The sequence below is a fragment of the Sabethes cyaneus genome, chromosome 1 (assembly GCF_943734655.1).
Source record: "Sabethes cyaneus chromosome 1, idSabCyanKW18_F2, whole genome shotgun sequence".
Classification (NCBI taxonomy): domain Eukaryota; kingdom Metazoa; phylum Arthropoda; class Insecta; order Diptera; family Culicidae; genus Sabethes; species Sabethes cyaneus.
Window position 1 is genome coordinate 130,463,233 of NC_071353.1, and position 21,265 is coordinate 130,484,497.

At 39.7% G+C, this 21,265-nt stretch overlaps 1 protein-coding gene across 5 annotated transcripts; it reads right to left on the bottom strand.

Annotated features, from left to right (window-relative positions):
- Positions 1-769: 769 nt before the first annotated feature.
- LOC128741959 (uridine phosphorylase 1) lies at positions 770-19,629 on the bottom strand. Of its 5 annotated transcripts, none has more exons than XM_053838115.1 (7): positions 19,316-19,629; positions 10,585-10,791; positions 9,476-9,599; positions 3,245-3,382; positions 2,967-3,176; positions 2,766-2,904; positions 770-2,710 (listed from the first exon to the last, which is right to left on the bottom strand). In XM_053838115.1, exons 2-7 carry the CDS (start codon positions 10,701-10,703, stop codon positions 2,334-2,336), a joined length of 1,107 nt encoding a protein of 368 aa, XP_053694090.1. In that variant the 5' UTR covers positions 10,704-10,791; positions 19,316-19,629; the 3' UTR covers positions 770-2,333. The 5 variants fall into 5 exon arrangements, with proteins under 5 accessions (XP_053694090.1, XP_053694098.1, XP_053694081.1 ...); XM_053838123.1 differs by having other exon boundaries at positions 10,585-10,814; XM_053838106.1 differs by having other exon boundaries at positions 10,585-10,819.
- Positions 19,630-21,265: the final 1,636 nt, after the last annotated feature.

A 21,265-nucleotide genomic window follows, 5' to 3' on the forward strand; every position in this document is an offset into this window, starting at 1 on the left:
ACGCTACATTCTACGAGTATACTTAACTGGCCGATGATACTAACCCTTCATCGGACCAATATATCCTTTTGGGCTGAAAACAGGAATTTACGAAAAACATACGCGTACCTGCTTTCCATTTCAGAACGGAAATGGTCGCGGACGATTTTTGACTACTCAACAAGATAGGACACCTGAGATATTGGTAACGAGAAGCCCAAGACTGTGAAATATGGAGACAATTGGTATACCGTGCGTAGTACTATTATCACAGAGAACAGACATCCATGCGAAAGGTCCCCACTTGGATAAAACTTATGTCAAATTAGTTGGGAAACTATAGTGATGGTGTCGCTAAAGGCGCATACAATTCTACACTAAACTCACAACAGCTAGCTTCTACACTAAACTCAGCAACAGCTAGCTATATGCGCTAGCATAACGCATATAGTCCATATATACTAGTGCCAGAGGAGCCAAAGGTTGTCAGTGTGCAAATCAAAAGAATCATTTAGTTGGGAAACTATAGTGGTGGTATCGCTAGCATATTAGGTGATTTTAATTTAAAATTTTATCCAAGAATTTCCGAAAAATTTGTTTTTGAATGGATGTCTGTTCTCTGTGCTATTATCATCACCAAAACGCGCCCGGTTTTCGCAAACTATACTTGTGGCAATTGCAACGGTTAAATAATGTTGCATACGTGATTCTCGTTTATCTTAAGGACTAAACTCATTATTATCACTCAAATTAACCTATACGAAACGTGTTCATCACATTTTTCGTTGGTATATATTTCAATGTATAGGTATAATAATAATATTAATATTAATTATAATAATAGTGAACTGTCATTTAATAAGTATTTGATTTTTGTACATTATACACATAACTATTTCTGTTATACTAACTCGAATGATGGATCTCGATATGGTCGATGGCGTTTGCCGTCGATTAGATTTTTAGAAAGTTTTTTTTATTTCTTCACAATCAAAACCAAAAAGCATCTCAGTTGAACTTTGCCTCAAGTAATGAGTAAGTGGTGGTGAATATTTAGGTGATTATAGGATTTAATGCTTACCGAGTGATTGAGAGATAATTTGCTTATAACTGACACATTTGAAAAGACGATTTGTTGTACTAGAGAGTAATTTAGTACGGGAGTGATTTCACATTTAGTTTACTTTGAATAATGTCATTGCTAGACGATAGCAGAACAGAATAGTAGCAATTTAAAGCTAACAACGAACGTTATAATTACGGCAAGAAAAATTCTGCTCACAAAAGCAACAGTCACAAAAATAGATGTGATTATTTGCGAACAGTCAACAATGTTTATTAACATCACCAACGTGATATAACTACAATTACAAAGGCAAGGCTGTACATACACAATGTTTCTACTAACTTGGTTCGTTTCAATGCTAGAACAATCTTCGGAAAAAGCTTTTGCGCAACCGATAAACGACATTTAATCAAAATTGAAAATATAACGTTTCATGAAAGTAAGCGGCTTTTCATGTTCTTTTTTTAATAACTCGTTGTCTACATTTTTTATGCTAGTAATATTCAAATTTTTGCTAATCATTACCCGCTAATACCCCCGGACACGAAACTTTTTCAAAGTTCTCCTAACAACAAGTGACTCTAATTGGCAGCATAGCCTTTAAATATAAATATTGTCGCGTTGTGTGGTTTGCCAACGTATGGTATTGGCTAATGAAATTTAAATTAAAAAGATTAGCCGTTTTGGAATCATACCAAAACATGTGAAAATGGATCAAATTGATTTTAATAAAAAAGCGCCGTTTTTTGTATTTTTCAACAAGGGCATTGTATTACACACGTAAAAATACTCTATTCCATCGATTGAAAAATTAAAATTTTGTTTAGATTTTATAACCAAAGCGAATTGCAGAGCAAATTTTCAACAAGTTCGAACAGTGAAATGTGAACAAACCGAGTGAAAGTTATTCTCTGCTCAGTTACCAAGCATAGGAAAATAAGCCTTCGCTGGACTTTTTAAGATTTCGTCGTTCTCAATCAAGTGAATTCATCGTTTAGATTTTGTCAATCGAATTAGACTCGGTTTTAAAGTATCACCGTCGTGTCCCATCACCGTTTGCTTTCTTTAAGTATTTTTTTATTATGAGGTTTGTGTTTACTATTAATAAAACGTACGGATATTTACTATAATGGAATGTGCTTTCTCTAGTGCAATTGGGCTGCCTGCCACTGAGCAGACTGTTTCCTACCCTTAACTCTTTCATCGATGTCCATATATCAACGTAGTTCCGTCTTGCTCATCGTAACATTTGAATTGCCACAAAGCAATTTTCATTCCGAAAGGAAGATTACTCGTGTGCTTCCGACTCCTGCTGGACAAGTTTGAACCGCCGCGGAGACTTTATGGAGCTTGGCGTTGATGCCAGACTTTTCAGGTGTCCCGCTTGGGCTAGATGCTTCTTGATAAGTCGCGAAACGAGTATCTGCGGCCGCTGCTGCCACTCGTTCATCACTTCCTTCGGTGACATTACCTGGTCACCCTTTAGACGATCCAGCAGAGCGACACATACAATAGCGGCCTTGATACCGGCGTGGTGTGTCAGCGCAGCGAAAATCGTGCACTCCATCTCGATGTTTACCACGCCAAAGTCCCGCAGCTTCTCCAAATAATCCATTTTGTCCTGCTCGGAAAAGTCACAGAAGGCACCGTCTAGGCGACCCTGACCTAAAATGAAATATTTCGATGGTTGCTGGTTCAGACACGTTTAGTATACTTCTACCTTCGTAAAAGTCTGAAGTACACATCGTCTTGCCAATAATGGTATCATATGGATCGTCGGCCGACGCCAAGGATTTAAGCTCTCTTACTAATCGCTTATCTAGTACTGCTGGACGGTGAACGATTTGTCCCAATATTGCCTAAAATATTGTACAGATTAATCAACCGCAAAATTTAATGCAAACACTATTATAAGTCGTACAATTTCATGAGTGCTTCGAAGCAGTCCATCTACAGCATCCTCGGTGATGACAACGGTACCACCTTCGATTCCAACACCACCGCACGTTCCGATTCGAATAAAAATCGGATTCTTACACTTAGCATGGTACATCAGTTTAATCATTTCATGCAGCAAGATTCCCAACGAAGGCACACCCATTCCGTGGCTAATTGACAACACGGGACCGACCTAAGAACAGTGTTAAATTGTAATACACTTAGTACAGAGATTAAGCTATACGATTCTCACCGGCTTACCTTGTACATAGAATACCTGTAGGAGAACGCACTGATGTCCTGCAGTTGCGTTCCAGCGGGCAGTTTGTAACCGATTTCGTCCATAATGAAGTGTGCGAAGTTCTCCATCCGCTTGGGGGTTCCGCCCATGCAAACGAACTGAAAATAAAGAACACAAGAAATGTTTACTCCACATTAATGCTAGAAAACTGTTTTATGTTTCAACATTGACTCATTCAACGATATCTACGCTTTCACGGAAACTGGGCTAAAGAACGGCACACTATCAAAGCAACTGTTCGACGACACGAACTCAGTGTATCGGCACGATAGGACAGCCCTAAATAGTAACAAGAGCTCTGGCGGCGGAGTCCTTTTGGCTGTGTGCTCCTGTATCAAATTCTGGCAATTGGAGCCTCCCAAAATAACTACAGTCGAGAATCAACTTCTGGAACAGTTTTCATTTGTGTTGTATATTTTCCACCTGACCGCATCAATGACAGTAGCGTAATCGACAAACATGCACTTTCCCGCAAATGGGTTGTCTCTCAAATAGAAGCTAGAGATAGCATTATTATTGTAGGCGACTTGAATTTCGGCACGGTTTCGTATCTCAGCGATATGAATAATTTCCGCTTTCTTGACTTTGCTCGTTCCTCGTTTCGTCCAGCTTAATTGTTCTTGCTTAATTCATATTCAACAGCCGGACGGAGGCAGCTGAATAGCATTTTGAATGCAAATAGCCGTTTGCTTGATCTGTGTTTCGTAAGCGAAGAACTAGGGCAACGTTGTTCTATTCTGCAAGCCCCAACACCAAGTCATCCACCTTTATTGTTGAAACTGGATTTGAAACCCGAGTTTCGCTTCTTAGACCATTCTGGAACCGTCTATTGCGACTTTTACAGAGCAGACTTTGAGGCTATGAACAGTTTCTTGGCTAACTTGGACTGGAATTCGTTACTCGCTAGTCACGATCTAGATGTGAACGATCAGTTTACACCCACAAAATTCAATCGCAAATCTGCTAAACCCGCATGGTCTAACTCGAAACTTGGCCAACTGAAAAGAGCTACCCCTAGGAAATACTGCAAATAACGCACGGATCGTACCAAAGTTGACTATGCACATGCTAACACCAACTACCAATAATTCGCATCTGCAGAGCGAATCCCAAGAAGTTTTGGAACTTTGTAAACGAACAACGGAAAGAAACCCGAAACCCAACCATCTCTATACCGGAAGACGGGCTCGACCAAGGACCGTGCTAGATCCGGGCGGCCGCGTTCGGCGAGGACGCCAGCAGCCATCAAGGTGGTGAGTGAGCGGGTTCGTGAAAAATGAACCGCTCGATCCGGAAGACCGCTGTTGACCTGGATGTGTCGGTCGGGACTGCCCACACCAGCATGGCGAAGGACTTGGGATGCAAGTCGTACAAGAAACGCAAGGTTCACGTAACGGAGGCTATAACGAAGGGTAACGGAGGCTATAACGAAGAAGAGGTTGGACAGAGCAAAACTGATACTTTCGCGTCACGCTGGTCAGGAGTTCGTGTTTTCTGATGAGAAACTCTTCATCTTGCAACAGCCGCACAATGTCCAAAATGATCGGCTGTGGGCGCCGACGTTGCTCAGCATCCCCCCGTCCCACATAAACATCCCGCGGTTCCAGAGCACCGCGTCGGTGAAGGTTTGGCGAGCCGTATCCAAGCGTGGGAAGCTTCCACTGGTCGAGAAAAACGTGAAAATCAACGCCGCGTACTATAAGACCGAGGTTCTTGAGAAGGTTGTGGCCCCGGCACCTTGTGATCTCGACGGGAAAGATCACTAGGTCTTTCAACAGGACGGCGCACCGGCCCACTCGGCGAATATCGTCCAAGCGTGGTGTCGGGAGAATTTGACTGATTTTCTCGATAAGACTTTGTGGCCTCCCAGCTCCCCGGATCTTAATCCCCTGGACTTTTATGTATGGTCGTACATGCTGGCCAAACAGAGCTAATTTCCAAGATCTGGGACGAGATGCCCATGGACCAGGTGCGTGCTACGTGTGATTCTTTTGAGAAACGTCTCAAACTCGTCATAAAGCACAAAGGGGGGTGTATTCGAACTTATTGAACACCCTGTACAGTTTTGAAGAAAGGAACGAAAAGCTGCATCTGTTTAAGGTGCCTGCTGTCAAGCTACAGGTTTACAGCAACAAGAAGAATAATTCTATAGCTTGCTTTAAAAACAACTAGGCATTAAAACGGTTTTATAGCTGTACCAAGAGGAGGTCATTATCAGTATTATAAGTTTGATCATAAAAACAGCTAAAAGAGTACAATAAAACTGAAATTGTTACTTAAGAGTATTACTAACAGATCTCATTTAAATTTAAATGAAAGGAGTAGAATATTGTGAAGTAAAACTTCGAAGCATACGGATGATTTTCAAGTTTGGTCGTAACTCTCTCCTGAAGTGTGGTCCTCTTTGATCCTAAGTGAGGTTTTTCATTGATTTGTCATGAGCCGTACGTATTTACGAGACTTTAAAGAAGGTTTAAATATATGGGCATAGCTTAAGTATACAGATCATCATAAAACAGATTTTGTTACTTAGGATGTGTAGGGACGAGAGACGGAATCTAATCACAAATGAGCGCGAAGTGGTTGACAGGTGGAACTAGTTCTTCGATGAACACTTCAATGGCGAAGTTGCAGAATGAGGCGAAACGGAAGTTAACGTAGGAGTGCGAGTGCCCATAAAAGATAGTAATGTCCCAGCACCTGATCGCCAAGAAGTTAAACGAAAAATCGGGTTGTTGAAGACCAACAAAGCCGCTGTAAAGCTTTATCAACATAGTAGAGAAACGCTGACAACGGCTATACACTTTGGGTGGAGGAGAAGCTACCGGCAATTAATGGAAGGAGTGGTTTGTCCCATCTGCAAAAAGGGTGATCAGCTAGACTGCTCCATCTATCGTGACATAACGCTGATAAACGCCACCTAAAAGGTACTCCCTAGATCCTGTTACGCCGGCTGTCACCGACAGCGCAAGGTTTCGTAAGGAATTCCCTATCAGGCTGGCTTCATGGGGGCTTGCGTCACAACAGACCAAATTTTCACCATCCAACAAATCTTACAAAAATGTCAGGAGTACAATGTACCCACGCATCACATCTTAATTGATTTCAAAGCAGCATACGATGTAATCGATCGAGACCAGCTATGGCAGATAATGCCAAACACGGTTTTTCGGATAAACTGACGCGACTGGTCAGAGCTGCATTGGATCGAGTGATATGTTTCGTGCGCATCTCCGGGATACTCTAGAGTTCCTTTGAGACGCGGCGAGAGTTGAGACAAGGTAAAGCCTTATGCTGCATGCTGTTCAACGTCACTCTTGAGAAGTAATCCGACGAGCGGGCATCGAAACGAGAGCCACGACTTCCACCAACGGTAGTTAAGGGGGGCCCTGTAGCCGCAAGGTTACCGAGTCTGCCTTGCCAAGCGAGTGGTCATGGGTTCGAATCTTAGTAGAATCAGGCCGTTCCGATGTTAAGTGACTTTAGCATGGGTTTATTCTCAGGCCCCTCCACATCCTTCCTGCTGCATTCTGCATTTACTAACAATGAAAGCCTCTTGCCATGGCAAGTTATAAGAGTGGTACTTGCTTGAGGTGCGAATGAAGCCTCTTGTTCAAGGGCAAATTATAGCTTGTTCCCCATCCTGGTTCTAGGAACGAGATTGGTAATGCATACACACATACACACCCTCACTCTGTGCTGAACTCTGCTTTACCGACCACGAAGCCTTTAGCCGGGACTGGTTATAAGAATGATACTTGCTCGAGGTGCGAATGAAGCCTCTTGTCCAAGGACAAAATATAACTAGTCTCCGCACTTTCTGGCTATAGCGCTAAGTTGGTTGAAGAGTAGTAAAAAGCGTAGAGGGAAAACGGGGTGAAAACACACCGACACTTTAAGCACGGATAATAAGCAGTTCGCTCACTCTATAGCGATACTGCAATAACAACGAAGTGCGGAACAACACCCGGATAACATCACAATAGATCAAAATGCTGGTCGTAGTGATAATATCTACACACAAAAAAAACGGTAGTTAACTCCAAGGCTTTGCAGATAAATTTGCTATCAAAGCCAGGAACTTTGCGACGGCGGAGGTAAGCTACGCCAGACTACAAGCTATGCTCCGATTATAGGAAGATAGGACTACAAAAATACGTCGAAGACCAAATACATGAAAGGAAGAGGCTCAAAAGAAACAAACGCGTGCCTCCCACGGACGGTAACACTAGTAAGGAGATCGGGCCTGCTTTGCACATCGCAAAACGCTACGATCAAGAAGCATACGCCGCCGTACGAAACTGACAATGTACAAAACCCCAGTCAGACCAGTAGTTCTTTATGGGTTTGAAGCTGAGACGCTGCTCGCGGAGGATATACACGCTCTTCTCGTGTTTGAGCGGAAAGTGCTGCGGACGGTATTTGGTGGAGTAGAAACTGAAAGCGGAGAGTGGCGGAATCGTATGAATCACGAGCTACAGGCATTGCTTGGAGAGATTCCCGTCGTACATCTGACGAAAGTCGGTAAGCTACGGTGGGCCGGACGCGTCGTAAGGATGCCGGACGACAGTGCGACGAAAACAGTTCTCTTCAACAATCCCACCGGCACCGGCACGTCCCCCCTGCTACGCCCGATCATTTTTTTTTGGATATACATCAAACGGAAGATTTACTCCAATAATTTCGTATCCAAAACGGAGAAGCAGCTGATCGTAAAGGCCACGAAAGAGCTGAGGAACCGCAATCCGTCTTCATGGGTAAGGTTCCGGTCAACTGGCGTTAAGCCACCCAACAGGGCATCCAACTACTCAGAAAGTAATAGAGAAGAACAAAAGTGCAAATCTCTACATTTCTGTAGGGTTGCAGCAGCAATGATAACAGCGGACGAAAAGCGCGAGAAAAATGAACTCGCTGCCAGCTAGTGGACTCTGGTGACCGTGAATTTTCAACGCCCATGAAAGCATACCAGAAGTACACATCGTCAATCAACAAGTAAGTAACGTAAATGATATTACATCTGTTAAATCATCAGGAAAGCAGCGACGATAAGAGCACGAATGTTCGTCATCGTCGTTGTAGGTTTTTATTTTTTGAGTTTACGCGAATGTTTTCCATAAAAACTTTCCTTAAATGATTTTCTGTTCTCATATTGAAATCTATACATTGTGTTTTGTCAGTGGAGTGGAGTGCAGTAGATAATATTTAATCGATTAACACATAATTCAATATTTAGTAAACATAGGACGGTGTCAGAAACCTCACCATATAGTCTAGCAATCATGAAGCACCATGAAGCTACATTCATTGCCGTAAGTCACAGTAACATTGCGGGCTCGCACTATCACTGAACTATTGCGAACTTAACCTAAACAAACATCACACCATCCTTCCAATATTAGACGCCAGGCACACCCATGAAAGACCACACGAGCTGATCACGTTCCACGACGAAGCAAAACAAACAAACAAATATGGGATTCTTTGTGCATGCAATTTCTTTTAAAATGACGTTAATACGATCGAACATGCAGTTTAATTTACCAACATCATAAAAAGATTTACACTTAGCTTGACGCCGCGGGAGCTAAATTACAATTGCAAAACATGTCTGCTGCAGCAGGCATTTTCTATTCCACGTTCCACCACCACAGCCGTACGCGAAAATTCGGGAAATAACAGTGATGAGGCGGCAAGCAACTACCAAGTGGTGTGGCCATATATTAGCATTATCTGACACGTACATGTTTTTCGATAGTGAACCGTCGACGCGGCACGGGGTACTTGCCAAAAGTACGAGTAAAAATAGGTGGGTGTGTCACACGCTCACAACGAGTGTATCAGGTCGGTACTGATTTTATAGATAACGAAGGAAAGAGATTGATATCGGTTCGAAACCTACGCATGTGATTTTACAGCGTTTGCTGTGGGTTTAGTTTTTGTTATCTAAGCGATGATAACAGAACCACGGTAAACAAAGTGCCGACAAATGAGAAAACCATTAGGTATTTCGTTTGTGGCAAATTACAAAACAACTATGCTAGTTCTACTATTCCGTCTTCAGATGGTCTAATGTCTAATCCATTAGGGGGTTAACCATTTTTGATACTAAATGAAACGTCTTATTATGGCATAGTTGTTTGACAAAGTATTGTAACTAATTGCTACTATTAAATCCTTTTGACTGCACTTACTTTGACATCGCCAAACATTTCCCGCAGATCATGGCTACCGCTGCCCAAGGCCAAGTGGTACAAAATGTCCTGATCCATTAGTTCGATATTAGGATTCCGAAGCTTGACGGAGCCATCGTTGTATCTAGAGTAAAAAGAAAGAAAAATGAAACGAATATATAGTAATTGTATTCCAAACCGTAGCTTATCTTCTCACGACCAACGCAATTGTTATGAACTCTAGATTTGCTTTGTACGAGTTTGATACAATGTACACATATTACTGATAGCATCTATTTCATCAACGTGTTTCAGCAATAAATAAATAGTTTTTTGCACCGAAAGCATTCCGTTGCGTTATTTATTGTGATCGCTTCATCATTTTTTCAATGAAATGCTGATAGGTACTGACATTTTGCCTGACTAGAAACGTAAACCTTGAGATTGTTGACAATAATTTGCCTACTAGTAACTTTGAAGTTTCAAACTATAAGTGCGTCTTTTTTAAGATATTTTAATTTCGAAAATGTCTTGACAGAATCGACAAGCTTGCAGTCACCATCGATTATTTTTATTTCATAGAAAATATTTTTATAATTTATACTTAAAACTAAATTGATAGAAAAAACTCTTGAGTCTCTAGGTGCTCCCGCTCATAACAAATTTCGGTGCAAAAGATAATCATTGCTTAAGCGTTTATCCGGATAAATAACTTCTCTAGTTGAGCGTTTTAATGGTCAAGGGCTTGGTTCGTCGTTTCATGGTAGCTGGGTGCCCGAGGATTTTCCGTTTTAGTAGGATAATCTCACCACTGCACTGACTGACATAAGTTGGTTGGGCACGTGAATGTTTTTCGTAATCAATACAAGACTTTGCATGTGTTTTTCTGTTTTTGTGGAGAATAATCGCCGCGATGGTTTAGACGGAGCGGGTTTTGTTATTAATTGCAACTTATGAATAATTTTTGAAAAATCAATAAAATTTTCATTTAAAAATACAGGAAAAACATGTTTGGAACTGTCCTTTGATTAAATGAAATACCTATGACTCAAAGCTATTTTTAAATTACCCACAATTCAAATCATGTACAATAGATTAACAATTCTGTAAAATTTCACAACTTTCATTACCTCGTATCCGGATGAACAAAATCGTCTTCCTCCTTGCCATTGCTGCTGTGGTCTCCTTTGGCACAGTTACCGTTGCCAAATACCTCCACCGTTCCATTATGCTCAACTGCATCACTCATCGTGACTGACTGATGACGACGGCGATGACTAGATTTCCACCTTTTTCAGCGTTCAAGAGATTAACACTTCGTTTTTGCTTTCACCACTCTACGGGGAAAATTCGAAGAAAGCTATCCTAGAGAATGATTAAATTATAAGCCATTTAATCTTCGATATGCTCCAGGCATAGCCGAGATTAAGCGGTGAAGTTGCTGTTTAGTCCGGAGGACCGAAGACAGTGCTACGCAATACAGCTGACAGGGTTTTAATTAGGTTAGTTGGCTAGATCTTCCATTATAGCATGAAATGGTCCCCTGTTTTTTTTTTGCGAACCCAAGCTAATTTAATTGTCATACATTGAGATTTGGCGGTACTAACTGGTAGCAAAATGGCCCCTTTTTATTGCATTAGGCTCGCATGTAAAATATTTTTGTAATTGAATGGATTGTAATAGTCCTAGTAAAATTCACGAATACATGAGAAAAATTAAAAAAAAAATCAATTTAATTTCACTACTTAATATGGTCTTCACAGATGTGCGTATTTCGGTTACGATTTGTAACCTTCATCAGTGTGACAATTTAAGGAACATAAAGATTTCAAATTTCAATTTCAATTGGTAATTAGTAATGGTAATTATTGGTGTAATCAATTACATAATCTACTAGCTAAGTTCCCGACCTTGCTAGAAATTCAAAATTAATGTATGTACTAACTTGTACTTCTTACCAGGGAGTAAATGTGTTTTTGTAAAGAACGAATATTGGAATAACTGGGAAAAATGATACACAAACTGTGAAAAATAATTAACTGTCCAGGAGGGACTGAATTACTTGAACCCACAACTCTCAATCTCGCGTCGAGGGCGATACCATTACAGCACCGGTCAGTATGCTGTTATAAATTTGATATTTTCATTTGATCGGGTTATCCCAGGTTAATAAACGAATTTGCTATAAGATTTGTTCCAGATTGAAATTGAATGGTTGAACGACATAATAATACTAAACTGATGCAAATGAAACTGAAGTAGTTCCATATGCGCACGAAAACATAGTTTAATTCGATCACCTGGAAAGATTAGACAACTTCCACGTTGGCATAAAAAAAAACAATTGAATTTTTTAACACTAATCGTAACTTTTGGAACCGATTATTTTCTTCTGTTTTTCCTTGGCATTTAGCGACCAGAACTAGTTTTGTACGAATGAGTTCCGCATTCAGATTAGCAACTATCGTTGCAATGCATTAGAATCACAAATCGATTTTTTTAAATAGATAAATTATTCCTGTTTTTATCTCTTAAACTGGATATGGTGCTATAACAACTATAAAAACATATTAACATATAACAGAATATTAACCCTTTACGAGTCTGCGGCAACTACGCGTGGAAGATACACAAACTTTAATGAAACATGAAACTTTCGCATGGGAAAGAACTAATTAAGACGTTTTGTTTTGTTTACAAACAGTTGAAAAACTTGAAAAAAAATTGTGGTAAAATAATTGCCACTGTCCGGTTAAGTACAAAAACATTGGAGACGAGATTTTCTAGAATATTCGTGCCTATTCCGAGGTTGCTATTAAAACACAGAGCAATTTAATGGTTCTTCTTCAAATTTAACCATATTTTCTTTCGGCTCTTAATTTATTGCTATAAAAGTAACTTGCAAATTATCATTTTCCGATACCAGCGGGCCAAACAAAGTTAGGAATGTTGCCGGATACTGTCGGAACCCGATGAGTAGATAAATTACTCAAACAATATTGTTAGAGAAGTGAAAAAAAAAACTGTTTGTGGCAGGCAAATATATTGCCATTGCCTTACTATATAAAGGGTTAACAGAACCAAACCAAGCTTTCGAGGTGCTTTTATGTTTATCTACGAAAACATTCAAACCATGTACCAAACCAAAGCAAAGGTCAGTGCCATTCAAAAACAGTTTTGAATGAACAGCTGAATTTGCTAGAACCGGTTTTGTCGTGATGGTAAAACATACCTCCAATCAGAGATAGGGTATGAGGCTGCTTCGTCGTAATTGCCTATTCCCGTCCTATCCAACACAAATTATTAAAATTATCAGCAAATTTTATGACACACAATGCAAAACTAGTTATTTCCTAATATTTTAGTATGTTGTCTATCATACGCGATCAATCAAAGTGAGCTGAGATCTATTTTAATGGTTTTGATCATTAAAGAAGTCCTACCAGCCAAATTTCCTACGTTTTTTCGTGCGACGAAGAAGATAATGTCGACTAATCGTTTTAATTTCCGTCATTCATAAATGCTTTAAGGGGAAACCGAAAATGGCTCAAAGATGACTGGATAAATGGCTACCGTTTGATTCAAGTATTGTTTTGTGCCTTAAAAATGCATCTGTATTGGCAGAGCACGCTTTCGCCACGTAATCAGTGCTTCTAGTGCTGTTATAATTTCCTAAAACTTGTCATTTCATTTATCGATCCGCTATATATCAACAAACGCTCAGCAAAACATAATTGCTAATGGAAAATAAATTTAACTGATCATATAGATCATTACGTGTTCATAAAACGTATAATCTGGAATTATTTAATATATATTTGGTAGCGCACATATTTCGTTGCACTAGCGATTTCCGAAAAAACAGCACCACGGTCGCAAAGTTTCGCCACATCAATAAGCTTTTAAAGAGCTTTCAGCTTTTGCCGCATACATAAGCTTAGAGTAAAGTAAACACACGGAACTGGCTTTCAATGCAAACGGATTAAATAACTATCCTATTGATCTATGCATTATTCAGTTGCTGCTGGAAATCTTTAATGAATCGGAATGAATGGATAAAGAAAACAAACCATATTTCGGGAATTTGGAGTCGCAGCGGTTGGCTGCGGATCAGCTGTGTTTACATTTGCAAGCTCTGCTATTTGACATATATTACTAATACTAATGCAACATTCAAATAAACGTTTAGGTTTTCAACGAACACATGAGATGTACAGTACAGTGTTTGTCGCTCTAATACAATAACGTGAGCCACTTTTGGTTTCTCCTTAATAATCGCTTTTCAGTGATTTCAAAGTTCACGGATCGGAAGGTAAGCTAATTTTAGTCAAATTAGCACAAGAACTTTTGGAGTATCCATTAAATCCATACAACAAATGAGGAAAATTAGAATGGCTTTACGTACTATGACGGGAATTAGAAATAAACCCTACCTACTTAATGTATGGATGGGCGATGTCTTCAACCTGTTCTGTCACCAACCACATTATCGTTCGGGACAAAACAAAAGTGCTACGTTCACTTTAATCTGGTGAAGCAATTATTCTTAACTTCGTCTCAAAGATGATATGTGTACTTAAACGTTACTTCATTGAACACACCATTAACATTTAAGAATTGTCAATGTCAAAATCGTAAAAATTACCTCAATCACCATCACCATAATAGGCACACTGCCCTCTATCAGTTGGAAACGGTTGCGGTGCGAACAAGAATGATGCAATCTTATTATTTATTATTTTTCTACCCCTTGGGGGCTCGTCCGTCGTTATCTTTCGACAGCACAAAAACAAGCAGCCCAAATTACGAAGAACACCACTTCAGAATGGCACGACACAATATATATCAATAACTAACCACAAAATCGTGATTATTCTGTTCCTTTCTTAGTTGAATTACACTGATTGACCGGGTATGCATCGAGCGGAATAAAGTGTGTATTAACCATTATAGACAAGGCACACAACCAGGTTCGTAATTATACCTTTTTCGACGACATTGGGGCTAAGAGGTTGTCAAAAATAATTTTGTACTATACTTGGACTATATTTTGTACAATCCATAAGTCCAATGAATCGTAAATGAAAATTTGACAGTTGCGACTGTCGGTATATTTTAACAAAGAAAGACTGTAACTACTCGAGTGCAAACTTTGGCCATTGTGCACCGGATGATTCAGGTTTTTTCAAATTTATTGCTTGTGTAAAATATCAGAGATAAGCAGGTACCGTCGCAAAGTGTCCTATAATTAGGGAATTCAACCGAATTACACGTTTTATAGACGATTAAATTTCATCGTTCGATAATCAGTCCATACATTATCAGATAACTAATACATAGCTGGGTAGCACAGTGCTCAAATTCCTAATTTAAAATCAAACGGTAAACGGAACTAACTATGTTCTTTTTTACTCGTGAAAAATCGCTATTGAGTTATGTGTCATTGTTACACCGAAATCAACTAAATATGACACATGTGATTCGTATGCAATATGGCATTGTAAACCGATATACCTAACCTACATCCGTATCGTTTTAAAATTGTACGTGATTTTCGTACATTATTAATGTATATTCCAAGATATGGATTGTTGTTTGAAACAACAGCAGGTCACTTAGTTCTCGGAAAGTGTCATCAAACTGTTTTATTTATATAAGCAATTATTGTTATATATCACGTACTTATGGCAGATTCAGAGTTAAATGTTTTTCCTTCAAATAGCTTTAAATACCCCATGAGTCAGATGTCAGATTTTAACGAAACTTTGTTATGATAAGCCCAGTGATAAACCATCGGCGTGCTCAGAAAAATATAATAGGTGAGGCACCGATCTTCCAAAAGTATATTTTGGTCTTGGCAAATCAAGTAATCAAGTGAGATGGCGAATCTGCTATTACGCACTCTTTCGAATTTCCGAGTTATGTGTGCAATTTAAAATTGATATTTTTCGGTGAATACGGTGAATACGTTTCGGCTTACTGATTTCCTATTCAACCATCTTCAGAATATCAGCCTAATTATTCCATTTTAACGATTATCGGCTTTCCGTGCGCCAACCGCAAACGAGCTGCGTCGTCAATGGTGTTTGTCTCTTTACTAGAGGACTAGAGGAGAGTAAAGAGACAAACACCATTGACGACGCAGCTCGTTTGCGGGAATTATGACCCTCTCCCCGTTAAGAGGGGGGGCTTCTATACAAATCAAATACAAATTTCCTCTTATTTCGAGAACTAATCAAGCAAATGGAACCAAAATTGGTACGTTGGGGCTTTAGGGGGCGGACATTTTTTTATGGTGGACTATGACCCCTTCCCCATTTAGGAGGGGGGCTCTTATACAAATGAAATACAAATTTCCTCTTAACCCGAGAAGCAATCAAGCAAATGGAACCAAATTTGGCATGTGGAGGTTTTCAGAGGCAAGAATTTTTTTTTGATGAATTACGACCCCTCCCCTGTTTAGGAGGGGGCTCCCATACAAATGAAATACAAGTTACCTCATAACTTGAGAACTAATCATGCAAATGGAATCAAATTTAGCATGTGCGGGTTTTATAAGGCAAACATTGTTCCTATGGTGAATTAGGACCACTCCCCATTTTAAGAGAAGGGGCTTCCTTATAAAAGAAATACAAATTTCCTCATAACTCGAGTACTAACCAAGCAAATGGAACCAAATTTGGCATGTGGGTTATATTGGTCTCTGGAATTTATTTTATGATGGTTAGAGTAAAGACCTCTCACCCCTGTGGTAGGGGGAAAAGGACTCTCATACAAATAAAACAGAAATTTTTGCGTAACTCAAAAACTCATCGAACTCCAGAAATTTAAGACTCTTCTATAAAACATTAGGCAATAACAAGACCGCACAAACTATCTATAGTAACACCAGATCATTCAGGACCAGACGGCAGCGAGTGTTGCCGGCTACCCGCCCTCGGAAGCGACGGCCACTAGAGAAGAGGGGGGGCCTAAACTCCCCCCCCCCGCAGACATCACCACTGTCTAGGTTTATTTCTTTTCCTAGGTCTACTGACCGCTATTACTGTCCTTCAGTTTGGTCCGAACGAGCGACAACGCGTGAGGAGGGGATCACCTCTACAAAATGGTACTTTCCACGGAAAAGTTTTCCGTGAAACGGTACTTTCCGCTTGCGGAAATGTTGTACAATCACGGCGAATATTGCTACCCGCTTTCTGGCTAATTCGACTCTACTTTACTGTGAGGAAAAATAGCAAATTTGTATATTAAACTGCCCATCCCAGGTAACCAATAAGCATTAACATAAGCAGCAAATAAGCATATCTGGCATTTTATACTGTACGTTGTTGTATATTAGCTTTTTGACTGCATAGGTTTTGTAAATTGGCATCTGAAATTCTATTCAAATTATTCGTGTCGGTAATTAGCTGCAAATTAGTATTGTCAGCACTATAGGAAGGTTAGCAGTAAAGTAGCTGTATATTTTGCCAAATAGCATTTTAGGCGACTTAAATGCTTATTGGCTTGCATTTGAATAGCATTTGTGATGCTTGTTGGTTACTTGTTGGTTGGTTGTTGTTGTTGTTGTTGGTTGGGGATGCTTTCAGTTACGTAACTGCCAAAATGAATCATCTTAGGTTGAACTCCTCAGAAACTTGCAAAACTCGAGATTGTGACAACGGTAATCCGAGATTCACGATTTATGTACAACACAGTATAATTTGTGGCAATACGAAGTTTGTCGGGTCAGCTAGTTACATATAAAATTGGTCTTCATATATTTTTTTCTTAAAACTAACTTTTAATTGGACTTCAATTGGGTTTGAATTAGACTTGATATGCGCGTGAAATTGGATTTGAAATCGGAATTGAAATTGGACATGAAATCAAATATATAAATAGTCTAAAAATTAGACTAAAGTTGGATTAGAAATTGGACTTGAAGTTAGCTTAGTTTGAGCTTGCAGTACTAGGGTAACCAACCTATTTTGGACCCCATCAGCAGCTATACATAATTTGGACACTTCCATTTGATTTTGCTGTAAGTGTCCAAATTATGTATAACTGGTGATGGGGTCCAAAATACGTTGGTTACCCTAATTAAAATAGGAAATTGAAAGTAATGTAAGTAATTGGATCTGAAATTGGCTTTAAATTGGATCTTTATACGCAATTGATTTGCTTATCGCAAAAATACCATCGCGAACTATTAGTTACAAGGTACAACAACAACAATAAACAACTGAATCGTTTGTTTGAGAAATCCCACAAACCCATTCGAAACAATTGTTGGAAGACTCATATCTTTGGTGCTATAACCATATCAAAAGTATATTACTAACTGACTAACTGACTGACTGACTGACTGACTGACTGACTGACTGACTGTCTGACTGTCTGACTGTCTGATTGTCTGTCTGTCTAACTGTCTTCCTGACTGACTGACTGCCTGACTGTCTGACTGTTTACTGTCTGACTGACTGACTGACTGACTGACTAACTGACTGACGGACTGACTGGCTGACGGTCTGACTGACGGTCAACTGTCTGACTTACTGACTGACTGTCTGACTGTTTGACTGTCTGACTGTCTGACTGACTGACTGACGGACTGACTGACTGGCTGACTGACTGACTGACTGTCTGACTGACTGATTGTACTGCTTTGTTTCTACGCTAGTGTTAACGGCAATTTTTTAACATGTAGCACGCAACGTGCTGTTTGTTGCAGTTCAATGTTGCGTCTGTTGCCACCTGAACATTAGTCAAGTGTGTTGCTGGAAACATCAGCTAACATTTGGGAACAAATTGCATGTGTGGCTATATACCTAGTTCATATTTATACTAACAGGACTAGGAGTTACTGCGAATAAGCTGCAGCTCAGATAATCTTCTGCAAGTTAAAATAGACAAAATCATTAGCTACGTGCGTCATACCACCCACTGTTATTCCTAACTGTCCCTTTGAGGACAGATCCAGCATCTCTCTTGACCACCCTCCTCTATTCAATTTGGTAGTTCCATAAATAGGCTTATGGTAGCACATTTTGCCAGCGAATTGATTTGCAGATAAAATAAGACCAACTGCAATTCCAGTCATCTTCCATCTAAAATATGATTTTAGCGTACGTGCGAAATTGCCGTTTCGTGCAGCACTGAAAAAGCAATCACATTACTCATTGCAAAATGTAATCTTGCACCACTGTAATCGAGCACCACTTTAAAAAAAATCATCACTTAAGGACATATAAATTGCTCGTCTCTCATTTCAGTTAAAAGAAATTCAAGGAGTGTTTCCGTCGAGTGAAACAAACCTAAGCACAGGTTTGTTTAGAATATGGACTTATGGGTACTTCTCAGCGGAGCTCTTTAATTATCTACTCAAAACCACAGTTTATCAACATTTTGCACTATCAGTACCTACATCAGCTGACGCTTGATTCATATAAACAAAAGTAAAGCTTACATCTCTAGATGATTCATGATTACATACTAGAATTACGTATTACTATTTCCCAATGATAGGTATCCATATTAAAAATGTTTATCTTTTTTTGAATTTTTAAGCACAGGGGGTAAATTATTGATAAAAGCCACAAAATCATCAACCATATGTGTCACGTCACCCACTTCAAATCTTATTCAGCGTTTCTTCGACAATTAATGCAGCATTTGCTCAACCAGTTTGCATTAGTGAATCAATAAATTGATTTTCCTTTCACATTTCGTCAGCACATTTTGCTACATTGTCGTTCGTTGCAACAACTTTTGACACGTACGTACACTCCTGGGTAACAAAACAATTGAATTAATTTCCGAATTTCTAGCCAACTGAGGATGTAAGCAAAAACAAAAAAACAAAACAAATGCCACGCTCACACAATATTTCGAAACGGTTCTAATTTTAGAACGCTCTCAGAGCCACTCCGAACAGAAAACGTGCTGCTTGCGTGTTTTCCGGTTGTGTTTTTCCTATGATCAGATGTGTCAAACGGTATCGATTCAAACAGTTTTCGACAGTCACTTTTGATAAAAAAAAATATGCTTATCGATTGTAAGTAATTGCACTTTCTCACAGTAGAAATCACTTTTTTGCGCGCCAAAAAACAGCTAATTCCAAAGCTACACAGATTAGGACGTGTCCGTAATATCGATTAGCTTCCGTCCAACTCGACAGCTCACCAAAAACTAGCAAACAAACAGACACTCTCGCTAGTCGACACACGGCTTGCGTTATTTATTCGGTCTCAGCAGAAGGAGACCGGCACTTTGCCATTGCTAGCCACACATCGACAGCGCACCGTTACAGATAATAACCAAACCATAGCCCGCGGAGCTGCTGCAACGACGCCTCACCGTCGCGCCGCAATACGTACAGGGTACAGCCACGTTGGGAGAGATGGTGAGAGCAAAAGAGAAGGGAAACTCGGAAAAAATAGCAGAACAGCCATGGATCGGAAGAAAAATACATGAGATACAAGAGCAGAATCTATACCCATTCAATATGCGCTGTGTTCGTCACAGTCACAGAGTCCCGTTGAACGTCTCAAAGAAGGGTGTATGAAAGGACCTTAATTAAATCTTGGTGAGTTGCAGTTGCACGGCACGGATAAGCAAACACGGTTTTATTTCCCTCGCTTATTGACGCTGCAATACGATTTACACATTTGCTAACGTTTTAAACACCATTTATGTTATATACTTCTACCGACCCAATCATTTTATTTAAATTTTTTTCTAAGCTGAGCTCCTTATGTACAGTTAAGGATTAACAGCAGAGTTGAATGGATGTTGACAGACATCATCACTCTTGGTTGGGTATTACTTGGGTAATAATCGTTCTACAAAACGTTCGTTTTGAGTCCCGTGATCAAATCTCTTGCGACTGACATCAGCCAACTTTCTTATTCTGTTCGGATTCGCCTTGCGATATTGAACAGACAAACTGGCAGCTGCAGTATGCACCCTAATTACAATCACTGCTGCAAACGATTTGATTTCGCAAACAGAGACCAATCAGAATCAAATAAAAAAAATCCGTAATATTTGTCACGCCCAATTTCCACTAATGGCAAAGAAGTGCTAAAAGCCAATAAAAACGTAATCCGCCGGTAACCTTCGTCAAATTCGACGTGGGAGCCGAGCTGGTGGAGACGTAACGTAAAAACACCTTTTTTCGTTTTACTCAGCTGTGAAAAATCCACACAGTTGTGATTGGCCATATTACACACCCCCCAGTCGGACTCGTCACTTTTCCAATAATCGTATTTGCAAACATTTTTCACGAAGCCGGTTTCTTCACGGGCAAAGCCCGAAAGAAAATCGGATGAAACCGTCATGAAGCGTGAAATACTTGGAAAAACTGGAGAATAAATGGACGATGCCGCAGAGCTAACGGTATCGTGAAAAAAAATGAATCGATGTTATCATGCTTGATGTAGGAACCTGCAATTTTATCGGTAAGCTGTGGTATAGCATAAAAAAGAATGGATAAATTGATTGTACTCATAAAGTGTGTTTTCTTTTAGAATTCTCTTGTTTTCGCCGATAGGGCGCACACGCACACGTTTCTTTGTTTGTTCATTGGCGAATAATCCTTAGTTCAACCTTTTCCAAATATACTACCTCCGGTTGGACATTATTGGTTTAATTCTTGTAAAATCTTGCAATCCTAACTAATGACTTAAAACTAAAACTAACTTAAAAACTACTTCCTAATACGCACGCTTAATTGTGGGTGGTAAACAGTTCCCACAGCTCTTACGAATAATGCGTTGGCACAGGTTGTTGTGTTATTCGCAAGGACCACTAAATTTGGCCGTACTCAAA